The sequence below is a fragment of the Lissotriton helveticus genome, chromosome 3_1 (genome assembly GCF_964261635.1).
Source record: "Lissotriton helveticus chromosome 3_1, aLisHel1.1, whole genome shotgun sequence".
Lineage (NCBI taxonomy): Eukaryota > Metazoa > Chordata > Amphibia > Caudata > Salamandridae > Lissotriton > Lissotriton helveticus.
In genome coordinates, this window is record NC_136061.1 from 90,660,521 (window position 1) to 90,683,563 (window position 23,043).

The following is a 23,043-nucleotide window of genomic DNA, read 5'->3' on the forward strand; positions in this document are numbered from 1 at the left end:
ACCACCCTGAGGGGTCGTTGTGCACTCTGGGCACCTGCCTAGAAGCGGTAGCTGAATGGATGGCACTATCTCACCGTAAGCTAAATGGGGACAAGACTGAACTAATGTTTCTGGGCAAGTCTCCCTCACCCACCCCGGCTTTTCGTGGCCGACCTGTCTTGGCACTATGCCGCCCCAAAGTACCAGATCAAGAGCCTAGGAATATGGCTTGTTTTAATCACCAAGCCACCAAACTCTCTGCTACCTGCTTTGGCCTGATGAGGATGTTGAGGAAAATCCTCCCTCTACTCCCCTTTCAGGTGCGAAGGATTATGATGCAAGCCCTTATCCTGTCCCGCCTAGATTACGGGAACGCCTTGTATCTGGGGGCCCCGTTGGCCACCTTAAAAAAACTGCAAGTGACCCAGAACTGTGCGGCCCGCTTACTCCTTGAGGTCCCTCGGAGACCATCAGAGACTCCCGCACTGAAGAAACTTCACTGGTTGCCAATTCAATCCAGAATACGATTTAAGGCCATGTGCCTGGCCCATAGAGCCATTTGGAAAACTGGACGTGCCATTATCCATCCTCTGGTTACCCCCTACCAACCCTCTAGAAGCAAGCGTTCCAGCGCAGCCTTCCTCACCACTACGAGGAAAGTACAGAGATCTAGCGGGGGTGGACGTTCCTTTTCTTGGAATGCCTCCATCTTCTGGAACTCCCTGACCCCTACTCTTCATAGGGAATCCAATCTACAGATCGTTCGCAGACTCCTTAAAACTTACCTTTTCACTACCACCCATTAACATGCTATGTCCTCTGTTTGTCCAGTCCTAGCGCCACGAGGCCTCAGGGTAGAAGTGCGCTATATAAAACCAATTTCATTCATTCGTTCATTCATTCACTCTCAACTCAGGGCTGTCTGCAGGGAGTTTCACCCCTCGTTTCCCTAGCCCCCTCTCTCAATGGCCACTCTCGACTTCCTTTATTCGTCCCCCTCCCCTTGGAAGCTAGTCACTAAAATATACGCCTTCACACTGGCAGCATCGTCCATTTCTACTGACCGGGCACATGTGGTTGGGGTGAGGACCTGGGTGTGAAATCTCTCAAGCTGACTGGCTCTATTGCTGTAACCAGATTAAGCGTCGGTCCCCAAATTACCGTCTGCGCCTTATTCACTTTAAATATTTACATAGGCTATACCGGACTCCCGCCCAGCTGCACAAGATGGGACTTATTCCCACTGATAGATGCCTGTGCTTCTCTGCCCCTGCGGCTGAATTTTCTCACCTTGCTTGGCTGTGCCCCCAGGTCTCCGCTTACTGACGTGAGGTCTAGGCCGCTATTTCTGAGATCACCTAGTCGCCAGTCCAGCCCGATCCTTTGCTTTGCCTCTTAGGCTTCGTAAAATATTGCCCAGATGCCTCCCGCCGCTTGATTGGCATGTAACTTGTCCTTGCGCGATGTAGGGTTCCCATGTGCTGGGGCCGCAAGCCTGTACCCAAGGTTGCCCTTTGGCTTGAGGATGCATCGCGCTGCCAGACTCTCCTGTCCAAGTTCTGGGACCTCATGCCAGCCCGATCCCGTTCACTTGACATATGGGGCCCACTCGTGTCTTACCTCCTAAGTCTCAACTCCCATGGCCCGGCGAACTCTCCCGCGCTCCCTGCCGGCGCTTAGCCCGCGGCAGCTACCGGTGAAGGTCAATGAGTAGCTTGCCCCCCCGATCTCACTCCCCTCAGCTCGATCCATCCCTCTCCCTCACTTGCGGTGCCTCTTACCATGCTCGCCCCACTGTCCTGGTGCTCTTATGCTACTTCATCTTTGTATTGATTTCCATCGGTACGTTCTCGAGGTAACTCTCGCTGAAATATATTGTGTTCCTGTACACGATGCCTTGATAGGGTGCAATCTTGTAATTGTGCAATGCAATTTTGTTCAATAAAGATTTTTTGAAAATCAAATAAATAAAAGAAAATGTAGTCGTTTTGGAAAGGGATGGATGGAGGTTTTGAGGCTTGAAGTTTTAACTAGATACCACATTAGCATGAACAGAGGGGGTTAGGAGTCGAATGACTTGAGATCCCGAGTTTTGGTCCATCTTTGAAGGATTACGCAAATGGGTGTGTCTTTGATCTACAAATCCATTTGTAAAAGGTCATTCTCCATAAAGAGAGCCTTCAGGGATGCTTGTGAAAAGGATATTTATTACATCGGACTTTGTATTCCTAAAGTAACAACCTGTCTTATTTTAACAGGTAATGGCAATTCTGATTTGTTATGTGGGGCAAAGAGGAATGAAAAACTTAATTTGAAGGACACTCCAGACACCGATAGAATGGAAAGCAGTGACGGTCTCAGTGCAGGTCAGGACCATGTGATGCAACATTTGTATCTGTGAGCTTTACGTTCTTGTACTGCTGCCTCTGCATGATAGGCTGGTAGTTGAACATGTTAATGCAGTTTGGCTAGAGGTTTCAAAATACATTAATGTCAATGGTATAAAAATAAAAAACAGATGGCTGACAGTAGGGTTGGACTGACATTTGTTAATGTTGTTGCATTCTGGCCAGACCTTTTTAAGAGATGATGCCCAACTGATAAAAATATGTCAATTGCTTGATATAATTTCATAATGTTTTCTCTAGGTGCCTTGAGGCTTTGTGGTGCCATTCCAACAGATTGTTTAAACCACTAGGCTCTCACCTCACAAAAGGTCTAATTTCAAAATCCTTCACTTTCATTCTTGATCAGACAGGATAAAATGAGTAGTCTAGCTGGGAATATTCTCAAAATAACTCACTCTGCAGTTGATGCCCAAGCCCCTCATTGCTGTCCCTGTGTTATCGACAATGATGTTGGCTCTCCGCCCTGTTTTATAGCTGTTTTCATTTGATGGCTTAAAGCTTAGATGCTCTTTGATTGATAGTATGTTGTTGCATGATTCATTGTGAAGCTCCATATTATGTTCTGGGCCAGCTGCACTAGGTATATCAAATAAATACATTGGCACCGCTACATGTTGATTGTCTTCTGTCTGGTTTCAAGAATAATCTTACCAAATCAGAATTATTACGCCTCAGACATATTTCTCCAGTGCTAATGTGGTAGACCATCCCCTTCAGGTTCAATACAAGCTGTCAAATATTTGTGAATCATAATGCACAATGCATAATGCACAATCTACTTAAGGGCTCGGTTGGGAGGACGAACCTTCTCGGCCAATGTGGCGGCACTATGGAATACTCTGCCCCCAGCGCTTCAGCAGGTCCCCTCCGAGTCCTGCTTTAAGCAGATGCTGAAGACCTGGCTGTTCACCCAACCGCGCCAGGCGCTCAATTCTGGTCCTTGTGGCCATGCCTGCTCTTCTAGCGCCGGGACACCTCCGTGTGAGGTAGCTGTTCGCGCTTTAGAAAATGTTGTGTTATTATTATTATTATTATATTCAGTGCTAACCGTGACTGTCATTGGTATCATTAATGTTCTTTCAGCAAATGGTACCCTCTACCTTTGCCACCCATAAAGTGAATTAAATGTGCAAATCTATTTATTTCACATGCTCCTAGGAGATAATGGGGCAGATGTACTAACATTAGTGTTTGCCATTAACAAATAGTAATATTTTGCGATTCGCTCTTCAGTAATTGAAAATACTGATGTATTAAAGTTCGTTTTACACTTTTTGGGACTCTTAGTGTGTCACAAATGGACCTACCTCATGAATGTTAATGAGGAAGGTCTCAGTCCACGACCCATTGTTTTTTTTTTTTTTTTTTAAACCTTTATTGAACAATGAAAGCTCACAAATACTGGCCTACAACCCCACGGGCTGGCCAGAACAGAATGGTCAAATAACCAGCATACAAAAAGAAGATCTGCACAGGTTATAACATCAGGAGCACTGGTGAAGCAATAAAAACCATCGAGCGTTCAGCAAGAGCAGGATAATAAAGGTTAATTTTCTAGCACGGGGAGGGGACCAAAGGAATAACGGGCCGTCTATGAGAGTACAAGGGAGGGGCCGCGGCAAGCCGCCATTTTATAAACACAACGTAAGAAAATGAAGCCATATAATCAAATCTAGCAAAGGACAGAAACAGAATCAGACCATCAAATAGCGACAGTGGCAACAGTAAATCGTGCTCACTCACCTCCGCCCCTACCCGAACAGAGAAGACGTGGTCAAAAAGCCCCATCACAAAGACTATGCACTACGCACCCCAACGGAAAAAGGGGACCTCCATAAAGGAGGAAGGGAAAGAGGGAGAAAAAGACAACAAAAGGAACACCCGCCAGACCATGCACCCCCAGGGGGAAAAACAGGACAATAAAACCGGCATGCGATGTAACAGAAACACGATACCAGAATAGGCAGCGAACCACAATCAGCCACACACCGGAAGAAGGACAGAGAACCCCCGGGGGAGATACGAGGTGACAGAGTCCCGAAAAAGTGAATACACAAAAGCCATAGAACAAAAAAGGGGAAAATAAGGGGGGAAAAAGACCCCCCGACACAAACAGACCCCCCCCACCCACCCCTAAGCCCACCCTGCACCCCTGCAGAAGGCTACGGCCTACCCCCCCCGCAGCGTGCCTGTCGCCCTAAGTAGAACCCGAAATATAGTGAAGCAAGAAAAGTTGGAATTAAAAGACAAAAAAGGGGGGGGGGGGAGGAAGGGAAGGAAAGAAGGGAGTAAAGACATACAAACATACACACGGGGGAGGGCCAAAGACAGGAGTAAACGCACCCATCCACCCGCCCGGGTTAAAGGTCCAAGTCCTCGGGAAGCCAAAGAGTATCAGGCCAAAGTCCAGGAGCACTAACCAGTTACACAGAACCATATCAGGACACAGAGATCATCCAAACCGTTCATGAGCTACCGCATATAAGAGTCAGTTTTCATCAGCCCTGACCCTTTTTATCCAAAGCAGTAAGGGTCCGATCCAACGAGGACCCTGCCAGAAAGAACAGAAGGCAGGCAGCAGGAGAGTCCAACGGGAGTCCAAAAAAGTCACAGGAAGAAAAGCACGGAAGATCCAGGAAAATCACAGAATGTAGCAAACGATGCAGGCACAGTTCCAAGGATATATCCATAAAAACCGACCCATCCGGGCCGGCACAGGAGACGTCATCGGGCAGTGGTGAGTGAGAGGGACCAGGAGAATCATGAAAGTCCGGCAAAACAAAATCCAGCTCCCGGGCCAAGGGCAGAGAAGGCAGCACAGGAGGAGAAGGCGCCATCAGGTTGCGCGCCTCCGGGGCGGCAGCCGGGGCCGAGTCCGCCAGGAGAGTACCAGCCACACCCCGCGATATCAATGCCTCATCCGGTCCTGGGGGCCCGGGAGGCCCGCAGTGAGGAACCGTCTCCAGAGCCAGGAGTGGCGCGGCCACCGAGAGCCGCCAGGATAGCAGGATGTTTAAGATCCCCTTAAGTGCAGGAAAACCTTCACAGTATCCGACACCCGGGCCTTGCGGCGGGCCCTCAGTGCTCGTCCGGGCCCGGCCCAAACAAATGGGGTTGGTCGCCATCTTGAGAGCCCGAACAGGCCGCGCGGCCAACAACCTCCGCCGGGGCGGCAGTCAAGCAGATGAAGTTCCGCCGACAGGCAGAAGAACACCCCGGACAGGAAGGGGGGCCACCAGAAGAAGGGGATTCGCCGGCCCCTCAATGTCGCCAGTCCCGTTCTCCAAGTCCGGGCGGCAAAGAACAAAATGGCCGGACCGGAGAACAAAGGGGGAGGAAGCCGAACACACGAGGAACCCCAATAATGAAGGGCAGCGTCACCATCCAAGGCTGCCGCCACACAGGAGTCTCTCAGCCAGGAACCTCCGGCTCACACGAACAGCGGCCCTCCAATCACCTCCAGGGCGCCCCGAAGGGCAAGCCCGCGGGCTGCATCCGGCCCAGGAGCTGGGACGAAGAACCAGGCCAGTCCGCTCTCGAGTCCCGGGAATGGTCGAGGGCACTGCACCGGACCCACAGCAGCCAGGACAACCGGAACAAGTGGTAAGTGCCTGCAGTGCGTCGTAGTAGTACCACACAGCAAGGAGGGCTTCCCGGGGCAGGATAAATGCAGGATAAATGCGAAAAACACAGGCGGGCGAACGGAGCCGAGCTAAAGCGCGGCCATCTCGGTCGCGAGTTAGGCTCCTCCTCTCCACGACCCATTGTTAATCGCAAAAATGACGGCGGGGATGGTGGCCTGTTGGTGTCAGCAGACCACCATGTCTGTGATTGCTTTTTAATAAAGCAATTTTTTTTTTTTTTTTTTAAATGCCAACCTTTTTTCTTAAAGGAAAATGAGATCTGTTTCATAACCGAAAATGAACATTTTTTTTCTTCATTTTTCAAGAGTAGGCAGTGATCCGTGGGACCACTGCCTGCTCTTAAAAAATATTTGTTTCCCATTCTCAATGGGGAAGGGGTTCCTTGGGGACTCCTTCCGATTTGCAAATGAGTTACCACCAACTTTGATGTGGTGTTAAAGCGCAAATGTTTTGCAACCGTAATTGGGTCGCAAAACAATCATATATCCCATTCAGATTAGGTATTTGGAAGGGATGCCCTAAACACGCCTTTTCCAAATACTGTATCGCAAACACAAATTGCGATTCATTAACCTTTTGTATATATTTGAAACTCATTTTTGTGGCCGGAATCGGCCTGATCGGGCCTCTTCCAACCACATAATTGCTTCGTACATGTAGCACATATTGCACAATGCATTTGAGGGTGTGGACCCAGCATTTATTACATCCATCTGAACAGACAAAAAAGCAGTGATTATACAGGCAACATAATTATCTTCCAAGATGCAAACTATGGTGAAAAACATCTGGTTAGCACAGTTTTATTCTGTGCTAGAAAGGATTTAATAACTTACAAAGCCCTACTCTTGCACCAAGCTAGGAAAAGCTAAACACAGCATATCTTCTCCATCTCTGCTTATCATCTTAGCACTCCACTGCCTCATCATGAGGTCCTACCTTAGAAAATACATATAACAAACATCTTCTAATCTTTACAAATATTAACTATCCTGTGTGGGGGAAGTGGGCCTTATTTACAATCCTAATTAATCCTGGATACCTTTAAATCCTTGCAACCTTCCTACTAAACTAGAAGCATTGTTGTCCAGTAATAATTTCGATATTTATTCTGGTTTTACCATAGCATTAACTGATGAGTACATTCAACAGTTGAGCTTCTTGGGGACTTGGTGTATACGCTTATTGCATAATCTCTTACGTTACTTTTTTCCATTTCCTCTCGGGAATTATAGTGGATTTTCATGCCCGAGTATGCTTTTAGTTAGATTAAAAAACTGCTGCCAGTACCTAGGCTTGTGTTCTCTGTAAGATCAGTTCAGAATGAAAAAGTATTTTAATTCAAATGTTCCATGACCCTGAAAGTAACCAGAGATGTACTAATATTTATTAATTCAGCGGTTATACCCCTAAAGTAGAATTCTATTTCACACATACTTCGGGTTACTTTAGAAGGCCAGAGTAAGAACACTTTCAATTGATCAATCAGTCAGGGGTATTTGTAAAGCGAGGCTTGGCACCCAGGGGGCACTCCAAGCGCTGGGATTCTGAATGCCTTCGTTGAACAGCCATGTCTGGAGCCCCTTCCAGAAGTTATCGAGCATAGTGTAGGTTCGCATATGGAGGGGGAGGTCATTCCAGGACTTGGCAGTGAGGGAGGAAAAGGAATGACCTCTGCTGTGGCTCCAATGGATGCAGGGGAAGTGTGCCAGGGAGACTGAGGCGGAGCTAAGCTCCCTGGCGGGTCGGTGGAACATCAGGCGGTGGTTGATGTAGGTGGGTCCGATGTTGTCGAGGGCTTTGTAGGCGCGAGTCAGAATCTTTATGCAGCATCTCTTGTGGACGGGAAGCCAGTGGAGCCTGTGGTGTGGGCTCATGCTGGTTCTTTTGGGGCAGCTAAGGATGAGTCTGGCTCCAGTGTTCTGAAAGGTGTGTTGGTGTTTGAGGAGCTGTTTGGTGTTTCCGGCATATACTGTGTTGCCACAGTCAAGAAGACTAGAGATGAGGGCTTGGGTGATCATTTTTCTGGTGGAGTGGGGGATCCATCAGAAAATCTTGTGGAGCATGTGGAGGGTGTGGAAACAGGAAGAGGATACATCGTTTACCTGTTGCTTCATGGTAGGTTGGCTGTCCAGGATGATGCTGCGGTTGCCTGGTGAATGGGGGGGGGGGGGGTAGGGAGGGATCAGTGTTGAGCAGAGCGCAGCAGGCCTCCATGTGTCTTCTCAGGGTAAGTTGTTGTTTAGAAGATGAGAACATCAGTTTTGTCCGTGTTAAGCTTCAAGCAGTTTGACCTTATCCAATTGGAGATGTTGGATATGGTGTTCCGGAAGTTGGACATTGTGGTGGCAGGGTCATCCATGAGGGGGAGGATGAGCTGAGTGTCGTTGGAGTATGAGATGATGCTGAGTCTGTGGATCTGGATGATGTCAGCAGGTGGCATCATGTAGGTATTGAAGAGGGTGGAGCTGAGGGAGGAGCCCGGGGGATGCCACAGATGGTGCTTTTTGGTTCAGAGATGATTGGTGGTAGACAGATCCTTTGTGTTCATCCTGTGTGGACAGAAGAGATCCCCTTAAGGGAGTTGCCTCGAATGCCGATGTGGTGGAGTCTGGTGATGAGAGTGTATTGGGAGACTGTGTCGAAGGCTGCCAAGAGGTCGAGGAGAATCCGGTCTGCAGTCTCTTTGCCATATTTGGACAGCTTGCAGACCATACGCGGTTTGCTTAAATATGAGAAGCCTCCTGCTGTATTGTTATTCTGAATTCAGGGACAAATGTGTCCGCTATCTGGTAACTGTTTTGTTTTCATCTTCCAATAGGGTTTCCATTTCTCAGTTCTGAAAGCTTGTTTGAAGTGAATAAAAAATGTAATTCCTGTGTAATGGATCATCGTAGTGAAGATATAGGTAAGCGCCGCAGCAATTCATTTTACTTGTTGAATAGGTAGTAATAGATGACAAGTGTCTCTTTTACAAGACAGGTAGGTTGTCATATCATTTTTTGGCAAGGAAAGTGGTGAAATTTTCCTATAGATTTGAGGATAAGCACATTTGATGGTATAGATAAGACCACAGTAATGCACACATCTTGGAATCCACAGGAACCACAGTCTGGAACATCGAGCTGACACTTGGCTGATGTATAGCAATGACTCTGAATTGTGGTGAAAACTGCCATAAAACAGTTGCAGCTCTCCATGCGTTCATAAACAACATAATACTTTCACTTCTGTTCGATCATGATAATGTATCCATAACTCCTCTCTCCATATCTAGGGCTGATGGAGGTGTGGCAATAGGCCAGCTCGTCTGTCTTAAGCTCAAATGCAATTGAGAAATGTATAGTGAGACAAACACTGAGAATGAGCCTTTTCTGACGCTTGTGCTTGGAGTCAATGCCCTTGCAGCGACGCAGACCTGGCGCAGTCATCCTCCACCTACTCACTTTGCAGAGTATGTTGGGGTGGCTGGTTCAGCATGGAAAGAGTGAAAACTTCACCACGTGAGATGTTTAAAAGGGCTGATCCCGAGCAGCAGGGGAATCCCATATTGGCTGTCTGAGCCAGTGGGACACAACAATCTTGGTTTGCAATTTTGCTACAGAAATATGTAAGCAGCATGCAAGAAGTTCCATACGGAAAGATTATTCTCCTTTGAAGAATGGCAAAATCCAGACTAGAAAGTTTAGCAGGGGACAAAGCGTGCACCGAGAATGCTGCCCTATGTGGAGGCAACGCGCAGATGTCCAGGCTGGGCACACATTCTGTCATCTGATTCGAATCTTTTCTCTTGCAGCACCTGCGCCTTTTGTGTCAAGAGTTTCTTTGAGCATTAAGGAAGAGGACGAGATGTGCCCTCAGACCCCGCAGAAGTTTGACGTAGCACAACATGTGTCTAATCCCACAGGTGCGTGTAACCTTTGTGAAAGGAGCAGCCCACAGCGAAGTCACACATGATGGTGTTCAAAAAGAATTGTGTAGAAATCATACAGTTTGTACTTTGCCATAATTTATAAGATGTAATAACTTAAGTGTGAACTTGACTTCTCTATTTCATCCATGTGTATCAGCAGGGAGAAGCAGATCGTTCTTGATTTGCACAATACAATGGTGTAAATACATTTATCTTTTCACATCTTCCACTCACTGCTTCCTTTGTCGAATTACTTCCAAGCCACTTTACATGTGTACAGCTTTATAGTTTTAGTGCTCCCTACTTGTTTACTATATTGGCCTACAATACATACCTTTCTTACATATTTGTGTCATTGTTCTAGTCTTTTCCTTTATAATGTGTGCATCATAATTAGGGCTCCCGGTTTTATGGGGTTTATTTTTTGGACATTTCCGTTTGTATTTCTCCATATTTGTTTTTTGCTAATTTTATCTGTATTCGTCCATATTTATTTTGGGTTTTGTGGAAAAATGAAGCTGAAATTAGTATATTTCCACATTTAATTGATTGATATGCACTCATGCTTGAATGGCTGCCAGGTTTCAGTGCAGTGAACACCAACAAAAGATAAATGAATGAACTTATATGAAAATACGCACATTTCTGTATCAACCTTGTGCATTTCCACTGCTGTTAAAGGCTCTTTACTAAACTACCTTTCTTTTATAACCCCCTTACATACTCTAAAATGTAATGCTTCCCCAAAAGCAACTTTCCAATCTGTAAGTTTCTACTTCGAAATAATGCTTCAGATTACAAGAAGGTGAATATACTTAAGGCATTTAAAAAAGCTTGGTGGTTCGTGCTCTTTTTGCCTGCATCCTGCAAGGGAATGAAGCAGCAGTAAGGAGTTCTCGGAGATGTATATGTATGTATGTGTGTATATATATATATATATATATATATATATATATATATATATATATATATATATATATATATATATATATAATTGCTCCCACAAACTTATCACAGTTACGATGTGACACTGAATAAGCACTCTCAGGGGGGGTTTATCAAAGCCAATAAAGATTTATTTGGCAAACCAGCACGGACAAGACTCGTTTCGGCGCTTAGCCTTTGTCAATTGATAAGTTTGTGGGAGCAATTATTTGTGTGGCGGGTGCACCCCCGCCTCGAAAAGCACCCGCTCGAGAGTGCAGCAGGCTGGTGTCTGTGGAGCAACAACAAAAAAAAATTATATATATATGTATGTATGTATGTATGTATGTATGTATGTAGATAGATAGATAGATATTTTCACGAACAAAGGTGGACGTTAAAGTTAGGAAATAGAATTTAAAAAACTCATAAATTCACTAAACAACTAAGGTTACAGGAACGTTAGGTTCAGTTTTACATGCAAAAAACCATAGAAATTCAGCAGTTATATTTCTACTTATCTCAAAGAACTATAATTCTTGTCCTAAGGTAACTATAACTCACGCCTACATCATGCACTATTTTGTCTTCAATAAGTTTACTGCAAAAGTTGCAGTGATATTATTAATTATTTCATAGGAAATGTCATTTGTGATGTAATATGTGGGGTAATTAGCATTGCATGGTGAGAACGCGATTTATAGTTACTTTACTGCACAAGCTGTAGTTTTTTTAGATAAGTATAACTGTAAATGCTGAATTTCTATTGTTTTAAGCATGTAAAATCTGAACCTAAGTATAACATCCCTTTAATCTTTGGGTTTTTAGTCCGTTTCTGATGTTTTTTTAATTCTATTTTCTAACTATAATGTCCCTCTAACCTTTGATTTTCTCAGTAAATTTCTAGATTTTTTTTACTGTTCAGTAACGCAGGTACCCAGCCCCGCATTGTGTGCGGGCTTCGGCCGTGCATGGTGGCTGGGTCGGCTGCAGACCCTGTAGCCAACCCTCCGTAGGCACCCCACCCCGAGCACGCCATGGAGCCCCCTTCCCCTGGCCGACCCCATCTCCCGGGGCCCAGCCATCAAAGATTAGAAGGGGGAAAGGGACATGTGACACCCCTTCCCGGGTTGATTTCGGTCTCAGGGACCCCAACCTCTGGGACCTGGTCACCTGGACATTAAGTAAAGGGGAGAGGGGTCATGCATCCCCCCCTCCCCAGGCCTATTTCGGCCCCAGGGATACCATCTCTTGGGGCCTGGCTATCACATATAAGAAGGAGGGGAACATGTGTCTCCTTTTCCCCAGGGCAAATTGGCCCTGAGGATCCCATATCCGGAGCCCAGCCTATTATTAAAGGGGCTGGGGGACCCATGCCAACACGTGGCAGTAGGTTGAATTCACATATTGTAATTAAATATTACTTTACGTTAAAAAAAACTTGAAACTCACTGGAAAAACAAAGTTTAAAGTAACGTTATAGTTGGGCGAATTTGTCAGTGACAATAATATTAATAGATAGCTTATAAAGCGCGCGGCTACCTCCCACAGAGGTGTCCAGGCGCTGATAGTGCTGTTAACATAGCCATGGGAAACAGGTGGTAGGGAGTTAGGGAAGAGGAAAGAGCCATGTTTTTAGTGCTCTCCTGAAAATTTGTTCAGAGTGAATCTTCCTTAGGTATTCCGGCATAGAACGCCACAGAGTGGCAGTTTTAACAGGGAAGGAATGACCTCCGATCCTAGCCTATGCAAACAGAAAGTTCTTGTCATTAGATCCGAGTGCTCCCTTGTTGATGTATTGTACAAGTCTTCGCCTCAGATATTGCGGACCAATGTTGTTCATTGCTCTATGAGCCACAGCAAGGGCCTTGTACTCTACTCTTCTTTTCACTGGTAACCGGTGAGGACTGATCAGACGGGGGGGGGGTTAAGTGGTGACGCATTAGCACATTCCGCACAAGCCTAGCTGCTGCGCTCTGAACAGTCTGCAGTCTTCTGAGTAAGTACTCCGGAAGTCACATGTACAGACTGTTCGCATAGTCAAGTTGAGAGGTGACCAATGCGTGCACCACGGTCTTCCTGCAGTCCATAGAAAGATAGTGAAGAAAGCTACGAAGAGCCTTCACCTTCCAAAAACACTGCCCCGAAACATGGGCAATTTGCACTTTGCTAGACAATTGTGTGTCAAACTTGAAGACAAGATTCCTGGCAGAGATAACTGGAAGAGGTGGGGGATTTAGCTCAACCGGCCCCCAGAGTTCTGTCTGTGGGGTAGTAGGTTGATTAAAGAATAGGACTTCCATTTTGTTTGTGTTTAATTTTAAGCAGTTCTCTGTCATCCATGATGAAATGTTCAAAAGACACTGCTTAAAATGAATAAAGGCCGTCTCGCTATGATCTTTGAAGGAGAACATTAATTGTGTGTCGTCCATATACGAGACGACCTTCACCCCATAATTCCAATTATTGCTGCAAAAGAGTGAGGTACACATTAAAAAGCGTTGAGCGTAGGGCAGAGCCCTGCGGAACTCCACCCTTAAGGGGGCAAACGGTTGAGGTGTGAGATTGGAGAACCACTTGCTGCGTGCATCCCTCTAAAAGGGAGCGGAATCAGGCCCAGACCGTGTCTGACACCCCAAGACCCTTGAGTCTGTTTAAGAGGATCCTGTGTGACGCGGTATCAGAAGCCACGGATAAGTCCAGCAGCACCAGCATCGCACACCTTCCTTGATCAACGGTTTCCCGGATAGTCTCTGCCACTTCCAGCAGAGCTGTTTCGGTGCTATATCCTGATCTAAAACCAGATTGGGAGTCGTGAAGATGATGGTTCGACTCTAGGAAGTCCTTAAGTTGTTTCTGTACTTCCTTTTCTAGAATTTTCGCCGGAGTAGGAAGAAAAGAAATTGGCCTGAAATTTTTGGCGCTCCTAAGGATCTGCATTTTCCTTTTTTAAAAGGGGCTGGAAATATGCATTTTTCCAGCAGGAGGGATAGACCCCCGTCGCCAGCGTGGAGTTCCAGATCTCATTCAATCGCGGGAAAAACCAAGGGGCAAGAAGTTTAAAAAATCTAGCCAGACATGGGTCCACAGGAGAGCCTGATTTTATCTTATTAAGCTCCCCCACCGATGATTCTAACTTTAAGGGGCTAAAGTGTGCCCACGTGCAAATCTAGTGGTTCTGGGAGTGGAAAGGAGGAGTAAATATCATGGATTTTTGTCTGGAAAAAAGTAGTTAGTTTTTCACATAAGTTTTTGAGGGTGGAATAGTGCTTTTCAGTACTACACCTTTAATAAAAATGTATTACGTTGACTTATTCGAGGAGTTAATCTGATTGGCAAAGAAAGTCCTGATGGATTTACTCTTTAAAGCATTACATTTTCTTAGCGCTGTTTTGTATATACACTTGCCTGTCGGCTCGTAGTGTTTGCGCTAAGCACGTTCCAACCTCTGGCAAAGGCTCTTCTCCAACCGGAGCTCGTCCGTAAACCATGGAGCTGAGGGTTTGCTCCTAGCAAGCTTCATATTTTTCATTGGGGAGGTGACCCACTTGTTAAAAGTCAGTGCATCCTGACCGGGGTCTCCAGTAAGCAAGGGGGAAGTGGACGGTAGCAAAAGGCCCATTGTTTCAGTGGAGACCTTGCTCCAATTCCTCCTGACTTCCTGGGTGGTACTTGCCAGATCTTTGCAGTGAGACCCACAGATACTAAAGGAATCAAGCAATGGTCTGACCAGATCAGAGAAAGTGGGTCCTCTACCTGTAATGTCTGATCATTGGTAAAAAGTAAATCTAGCATGTGGCCTGCCATATGTGTAGGTGCAGTTACTCTTTGCATCAGATTCAACCCTTTTAGGGTATCTTCCAACTGCACAGCTAAGGGGCAGTTGGATTTGTCCATATGGACATTGAAATCTCCAAGAACTGTCAAATTAGTGTATTTCAGTGGTAAAGCAGCAATGGTGTCATAGTTTCAGTAACTGGGCTACATTAACTTTTTGAACTAAAAAAAACCCACAGAAATTCACCAGTTATACTTAGCTGAGTTAACTATACCTTGTGCCCCTGCCATGCACTGCTTATGACCTCACATATGACATCACTCATGACATGTTCTATGACATCATCCACGCTTTTTTTTTACACATTGCTCTTTAAATGGGTACACCATTAGAGCTAGGAAAGTAAGTGCAATATAGCTTAGAATAATATGAAGCCAAGTTACTGCTATCATACATAAACCGTAGGTGAAGCAATGTGTTATGTGTAACATTGACCCTATACCAAACACTTCCTCAGTAGCCAAATTTATGTTGAATATCAGCCACAGATAAAAGGTTCACCTGTACTACTTGCGGTGTTCAGTCTCTAAACAACTGTTCAGGGTAAACAAAGTTCCTCCAGATACTCAAGCCCGGTTACATAACTAATAATCTACTACGGACAGTGTTTACCTGTATCAAACCCCTCACAGTCACTGTACCTACATTTGGAAATGAAGTTGGTATTAGTAGAAAAGTGGGTACTATAAACACTACGCAAAAATGTGCCGGATGGCGGATCGGCCCAGGTGGAATCCGAAGGTCGATAGGAGTGGATCGGTCCGGGGGTCCCTTGAGTAGGAGAACAGATAGACCACTCGTCCCCCTGCCTAGTTGGGACGAGGGGGGTGGGGGGGGGAGTGTCCCATAGGCCCATAGGGCACCCTCTTCCAAAGGCCTACAACGTGTTTTTTAAATTTATTTTACAGTACAGCGGATCTGCACTCTTGAAATGTACACCCCCGGGGATGTACCAGGATCTGGGTAATTGGCGAAAGCATTTTTTCAGGGAGTGGGGGCCGTACAACCCCCCCCCCCCCTCCCTACGCTGTTTGAAGACTCGAGGGACCCCATCCCCTGGGACCTCATTCACATTAATGGGAAGGGGGCCTGCCATTTTAAGGCCCCAGGAACCCCATCCCCTGGGGGGCAAAGCAATATAAAGTTGCGGTGGATGCCCTCATCCCACCCAAGACACCCATAGCAAGTACAGTCCTTGGGACCATAGAGGGCAGCGTCGGAAGCCGATTACATTGGTTTGCTCTCAACTGGAGCAGCTTTTCTCCTGCAGAGTGGGGAAAAAACTGTTTCCTGCCCCCGAGCGCAGCCAGAAATCTGAAGCTCTTCCTGCCCGCGCTCTTACTTGCAAGGAACTGAAGTGTCCTGGTTGATATGGTACCCAGGGAAACTGCTGTCATCGGACCTTGGGGGATGGGGTTCTAGAGGTAACTGGATGGCTAGCAGTGGTGGGGGGACGTACCCCCTAGATTAAAAATACATCAGGCCTGGGGGATGGGTCATGAAAAGGCTCAGAAAGGGGGGCTCCACGCCCCCTCCTCAATTAAAAAACAAAATATCTAACCCTGGGGGATGAGGCCCCCTGGGCCTTGAAAACGCTTGGGAGACGCACATCACTATCCCTTTAAAAAGTGATAAGCCCTAGGGATAGAGTCCCTGGGGCCTTCAAAAGACTAGGGGATGGGGGATGTACATCTCCGTCCCCAAGTAAAAATAAAATTAAGTATGTGAATGGGAAATTAGCGGAGCAGCCACTCGTTTCACATTCACTGCTTCAGCTTGGGAGTACCCCATAATGCCCTGTAAGACCATATTTATTTTAAGCTGGAGCTGCATGTTCTTCAGCTGGAGAGCACAGGCCTCTTGTAGTTATTCTGTGGCTGCATATTGTGGTTGGAAGAATGTTAAAGAAAGACAGCACATGTTTATGGTTGTTTTTAAGAAAAATGCATTAGTATGGGGCAGTGATGTGATTGTTATTAATCATTGCCATTTATGTACATGGAAGTACATTGGATTATAGATATCGATATATTATAGTGTTGATTTACTGACAAAGCTAATAATTCATCTTTATATATGTTAATGTGCTGACCCCGTTTTATATTTTGGTGTTGTGCGCCTTTGAGAAACCAGTAGGTATGTCTTACTCAAATTGCCACCCTTTATATTTTTACATGACAGTCGGCCAAGCCCTGTGCTGACATGGGGTTGGGTGCCTATAGGGGGGTTGGATGCAGCATCTTCGCCAAAACCCACACCATGCACAGCGATAAACATCCTTTTTAATGTGAAAAATATAGAAATGGGGCGTGGCCTGAGGCGTCAAGATGGCGGTCGCACTTTGAGAGTGCTCCGGATCCCCTCCATCATCCGTCTTCCTACCGTCCGTAGACAGCTGCAATCGAACCCTCACAGTGGTGGCTGAGGCTCCTCTGTCCCTGTGGCTGCCCTCCGATCCTGGTCCTGGACGGATTCTGCAACATGGCGGCCTCCTGGGGCAGCTTAGCCCTGACTCTGCACGCTGGGCCCTGCCGAACCTTCCTCGGGCCCCCCAGCCTACCATTTTGAGTGGAGCTGTGCCTACTAGTCCTCTCGGGCTGCTGAGGGCCGAGCCGTGCCCTGGATCCTCGGAGAGCGGAGCGTGGCCGCGCTGAGGCCTGCCTGCCTCGAGGCGGTGAGTGATGGCGAGCTGTGGGGGCGAGGCGCCCCGGACGCGCTGGAGTTGTGACCGGCCTGCCTGCAGGCCCGCTGTCTGCCCCGGCATGGTGTCTCTCGGCTGCCATACTCGGGCAGCAGCGGTGAGTGACGAAGTGCGCTGGAGCCTGCCTGGCCTCCCGCATCAGTTCCGGTCACCCTGGTGCAGTGGAGGTGGGGGATCTGCTTGGGCCGGCTGAGGCCTGCGATCCGGCTTGTGTGTCCCGCCCTCGTGGGCCTATTTGGAACTGCGGTGGCTTCTGAGCTGCGGGGGGCTCTCCAGAGTAGTTGCGCACCTCCCGACCGCACTGCTCCGTACTTTTGCCTGCCTCACCTGGAGTAGGCTGCCTTATCTGGCAGCGGTGGGGCGCGCTGAGGCCTTCCTGCCCCTGTACCTGATCTCCCCGGGGCATCTGTGTGCTGGGCCTGTGGAGAGCCGTTAGCTCTCCCGCACTGCCGGGGGCCTCCTGCTGGTCTGCCCTGCCTGCCCCCTTTGACTGAGGTCGGCTGTTTTTGTCGGGCGGGGTGCGTGGGGGACTCCCTATCCCCTCTGTGCTTTTGGCTTTCCCTGGGCCTCTGGTCTCCCGGTTCCTGCGTGGGGCGGGGGGCTTGGCTGGCCTCCCTGGATTTGGGCGCTGCTCCTCTCTGCTGTTGGTTGCTGGGACAGCTGCCATCCAGTCAGGGCTTTGTGATCGCTACAGTGCACCCCCCTGAATTTACTAGGCTTGGGCTAACCTGGTCTGGTTCTGGCCCCCCGTGGATCGCTGGCCTCGTGAAGGGGGTGGACCCCATCGGCCTCCAAGCACAAGGCTCCGGTGAGTGCGGAGGTTGCGGGTGCCCGGTTGGGGTTGCGGGGCTGGCGCCGAGGGAGCTATAGCTGTTGAGCACCCCCCCTCCTCCTTGCTTGGAGGACGCGCCCGTGCCTCCTGTGGCGCTATTGGGCCCCTTCTGGACACTTGATTGGCTCTACCTGACTTCGGCTACCATTGTAGGGTAGCGGGTGGGGGCAGTTGAGGTACATACTACCTGGCGGGCCCGCCGGAGAGAGCTGGTCGTTGTGGGGTCGCCCCCGCCCCTCTTCCCTGGATTCGCCCCTGCCATTGGGGGATGGGGGGAGTCCTACGGGCCCCCTGCCAACCACCTCTGATGCTCGCCTAGGCCCTCCTGCATCCTAGTGGACCCTCTTTGCTTTCACCGCTGCCTGGAGCTGACAGACTGCCAGGAACTGCCTCTCACCCCCTGCTCTACGACCTGGAGACTTACCTCCCCGAGCCTACTCAGTTGTTGGCCGCTTGGTGCTCCTCCTGCTTGGGGCGCTTATCTTGGTTGTCTGCGGGCTCTCCCCGGGGGGGAAAGGTGACCTGGAGGACTGACCCAGGCGCCCGGGGCAGAGTATTGACGTTCTGGGTGCCGGGGACCCCCCTTTCCCTCTGGGTGCTTGCCTGTCCCCCACCTGCCCGTGTGATGGTTGACCCCCTCCTTGGGTGGTGATGGGCAGGACCCGTGCCCTACAGACCCCGGCCTCCCACCTCCAAACAACGATGGACAAATTCACCACAGGCGACCGGGACCCGGGGGCGGAGGACCGGCCGCTCCGGCTCCCTCTGGGGGAGATCTCTCCACTATCCTCCAGGCCATTGGTGCGTCGCAGGCATCGGTGGAGAACAAGATTGGTGAGCTACGGGTCGACATGGCCCTTATTCGGCAGGACCTGCGAAACGCCACAGCGCGGATCTCGGCAGCGCAGTCGCGTTTCTCCACGGCCGAGGATGATATAGCCAGCTCAAGACCTAGGTGGCCCGTCTCCAGACTCAGACCTTCACAGGGCACGCAGGAACAATCTGCGCCTTATTGGGTTTCCCAAAGGAGTGGAGCAAGGCCACACGGACACGTTCGTGGAGACATGGATGCGCGCATGTATGCTTTAAGACTCCCTTTCCCCATGGTTTGCTATTGAGTGTGCCCACCGCTCCCTGGCTCCCCGGCCTCCACCAGGAGCTCCCGCCCAGCCCTTAATCCTACGGATCCTCAACTTCCGGGACAGGGACGTTCTCCTTAGGGAGGCCCGGATGAAGGGCCCTCTGACCTTCCAGAACAGCAAGATCATGATTTTCCCAGACTACAAGAGGGAGGTGCAGACCCAGCGTCACACTTATGACGAAGTTAAGCAGAAACTCCGTAGTATTGGCCTTTGCTATGGTCTTCTCTTTCCGGCCCGCCTTCGAGTCATCTTTTAGGACAAGGTGTTTTTCTTTGACAGTCCCCAGGCGGCTTGGACCTGGCTCACAGAGGAGCGCCCTCTTTGGACCATTTTGGCCTCCTCCCCTGCTCGGAAGGTGCCCACGCAACCCCACCTGCCTATTCCTACGTCTCGGGGGCGCCGCAACAGGTCGCAACAGGTCCCTCAGGAAAGGTGGTCCCCGGGATTGACATCCTGCTTCCCGGAGGATGCGCCTCAGCTGTCTCCTCCTCATACATCGCCCTGAAGATATGGGTCACCCTGCTCGACTGGCTCCCAGATCGACCTGGACCACACCCCGGACCCCTCTGGGGCTTTGCACCAGACCATTTCTGACTCAGACTTGTCGTGAAGTCCTGTGCTCCAAGGTACTGAGGAAGACGGTGGGAACTGACCCCAAGTGGCTGTTGCATGACGATCGTACGCTGCTCTATTAGCAGCCACTGTGGTGGCGCTCCCCTTTCCAGGCACACACACATGTAGGGATCCGCCACCACCAGACCAAGTTCGATCACTTGCACTACCTGAACACTCTGACTTCATTGCAGGACTAGGTTGTCTTGTTTATTTGTTCTTTCTTGTCTAGCTGTTAATGATTCTTTATCCGTCTACATGGAGGGGTCCATCACTGCCAGGCTCATGTTTTGCTAACCGTTTTAGATTAGCTTCCCGATTCAGCTGTCTTTTCAGGTCGACAGATGCTTCATGTTCCGAAGTGTAGGGTGGGGGGTGTTGGGGAGAGAGGGAGGGTGGGCCGACCGTTGTCTCCCGATGGTTTGTTGTTTTTGGCTGCCTAGGGGCCGCTGTTTTTTGTTTTACTTGGCTTCCAACACTGTACTCGCGCCACAGCTGACGACATGGTGATTCGCATACCAAGCGCACTGTATCCCAATGCCCCGGTCGGGGTGGCCTCCCCTGGGACCCAGGTATAGCAATAGTAGCCCTCCACACACAATACCCGCCCATATGATGCCTGCCAACTCTACACAGACCCCTCCACGTTATGTCGTGGAATGTCAATGGCCTCCTAGACCGTATCAAGCAAACTGCAGTTCTCCGCAGCGCCCAATGTCACGCTCCTGATATCCTCTGTTTACAGGAAACGCACCTCTTAGGTACCCAATGCGCTTTTCTTGCACGCTATGGGTTTGATAGGTCTGGCACTCCGGCTTTACTCGGGGCTCCCGGAGGGTGGCCATATTTCTCAGTAGGGGTCTCCCCTTTAGCAAGGCCGCTATGTGCAGGCCGCTATGTGGCCCTGGTCGGTAAGATCGAGGGACACCCTCTTAGTCTTGTATCTCTCTACATTCCCCCCGCTGCCATGCCCGACTCGCTCCAGCGACGCCCGATCCTTGCTCTCCGCCCTTCCCCACGGCCTGACTGTCATCGGAGAAGACTTTAATGCTGTTATGCACCCCTCCCATGACGCGACAGGTGCTCCCTCTGCATCCTGCCTTGCCTCTGCTGAGCACCTTTCTGATTGGTCCTCCACACTGGGTCTCTGCATCGTGTGGAGGGTGTGGAATCCCTGGCGACAGCAATACACCCACACTTCTGCGGCCCACCACACTAACTCTCGTATTGACCTGATTCTGATGCCTGCCTTTCATTGCTCATTGGTATCCAGGGCTGCTATTCTGTCTAGGGGCATCTCAGACCACTCCCCTGTCTCCCCCCACTGGTGTTCGTACGACTTGGAGAATGAATGCCTGGTTTTTGCAGGACGAGGACTTTGTTGAATCACTTGGCCAAGAACTGAATAATTACTTTGTGCTCAACACGGGGACGGTCTCTTCGCCGGGTACCCTGTGGGAGGCCGGTAAGGCCACCATACGGAGGGTGGCTAGGGGCTTGGTCCACGCGAAGCGCACGGCTCAGGTCGCCCACCTTGCAGAGTTGGAGGCTCAGGCTGCCCAGCTGGAGCCGACTAAGGGGTCTGCTGGGGGTGAGGAGTCCGACCAGCAGCTCGCGCTGCTTCGGGATGAGATCTGCCAAGTCTCCCTGGCGGCCGCTAAAATGTTGTGCCGCTCTTCGGTGGCTCGGATATATGGCTGGGAGATAAAAACTGCAAATTACTCCATAACCTCATTTCCTATCCCAAGGCCGCCTGCATCATTCCCGAGGTCCGCGATGGGAACGGTAACCACCATTGCACCTCACGGGCTATTTCCCAAACCTTTGCAGCATACTATGCCAATCTCTACACCGCCCGCCCCCCCGTGGCCTCACTGACTGCATTGTTGGCGGAGAGAGGGATCCACCTGCAGCGTCTGCCCCAAGCGATCTCTGAGACTCTGGATCTCCCCATTACTTTGGACGATGTTCATGAGGCCATCTCTCACCTACACTCCGGTAAGATGCCGGGACCAGACGGATACCCTCAAGAATTCTATGCGACTTATTGCGAGTCGCTGGTTCCGAACTTGGTAGAACTTTTTCGCCACGTGGTAGATAAAGGGTCCTTTCCCCCCGAAACGGATGTGTCCACTATTATTGTTGTGCTCCTGAAGACACAGCCCCCCTCCATCGACTGCATAGACAATCGCCCTATTTTCCTCATTAACACCGCGGTGAAAATCTTCGCTACTGTCTTAGCCCAGTGCCTCCATCCTCTCTTACGTGATTTGGTCCACTTGGATCAATGCAGCTTCATGCCTGCAAGCGGCACTGCTTTCACCACCCCCACCTCGCACTTGCGCATCACCACCATCTCACTCCGTACTTGCCTCTGATTTTGAGAAAGCCTTTGATACGGTGGATTGGGCCTACTTGGATGAGGTGTTGGAGGTGATGAGGTTCGGCTTGCCTTTCCGGCGCCTCACTCACGTTCTATATTCCAGCCCTAAAGTGAGGGTCCTGGTCAACGGTGTACTATCGGAGGCATTTCCTATCCGAAGGAGTACTCACCAGGGTTGTCCGCTCTCGCCACTCTTATTCGCGCTAGCGATGGAGCCCCTTGCCTCCCTTATTCGCCAAGATTCCAACATCCAGAGCTGGACGTGGGACCTACTGCGGGTGGACAAGATCGCCCTATATGCTGATGATGTCCTCCTCTTTCTGGCGGACCCCGAGATGTCCTGCCTGCGCTGTCTGCAGGTTCTTTCCGCTTTTGAACGGGTCTCGGGCCTTCGGCTCAACCCGGCGAAGTCCACCCTGGTTCCCCTCCACCCGTCCAGTGCCTGTTTTGACTGGCAGACAACCATCCCCTTGCGCAGGCAATCCTTCAAGTGGGCCTTGAACATCACAACCCTACTCACCAGGGCCATGGCGGACGTTAGGAAATGGTAATCTCTTCCCCTTAACCCCCTTGGCAGAAATGCCCTTTTCAAAATGATGGTCCTCCCCCGGTCTTGTACATTCTGCAGAATATTTCCTTTTACCTCCTGGTGACCTGGTTTAGTGAG

General features: G+C 49.5%; 1 protein-coding gene across 3 annotated transcripts in view; it reads left to right on the top strand.

Annotated features, from left to right (window-relative positions):
- LOC144822140 (uncharacterized) overlaps positions 1–23,043 on the top strand; it is an 82,566-nt gene that overhangs the window by 42,242 nt on the left and 17,281 nt on the right. For 2 of the 3 annotated variants that reach the window (XM_078679288.1, XM_078679290.1), the window contains 3 exons: positions 2,238–2,345; positions 8,853–8,939; positions 9,828–9,938. In XM_078679288.1, coding sequence (XP_078535414.1) covers positions 2,238–2,345; positions 8,853–8,939; positions 9,828–9,938 — 306 coding nt within the window. The remainder of the gene's footprint in view (positions 1–2,237; positions 2,346–8,852; positions 8,940–9,827; positions 9,939–23,043) is intronic. The other variant, XM_078679289.1, reaches the window with a different exon arrangement.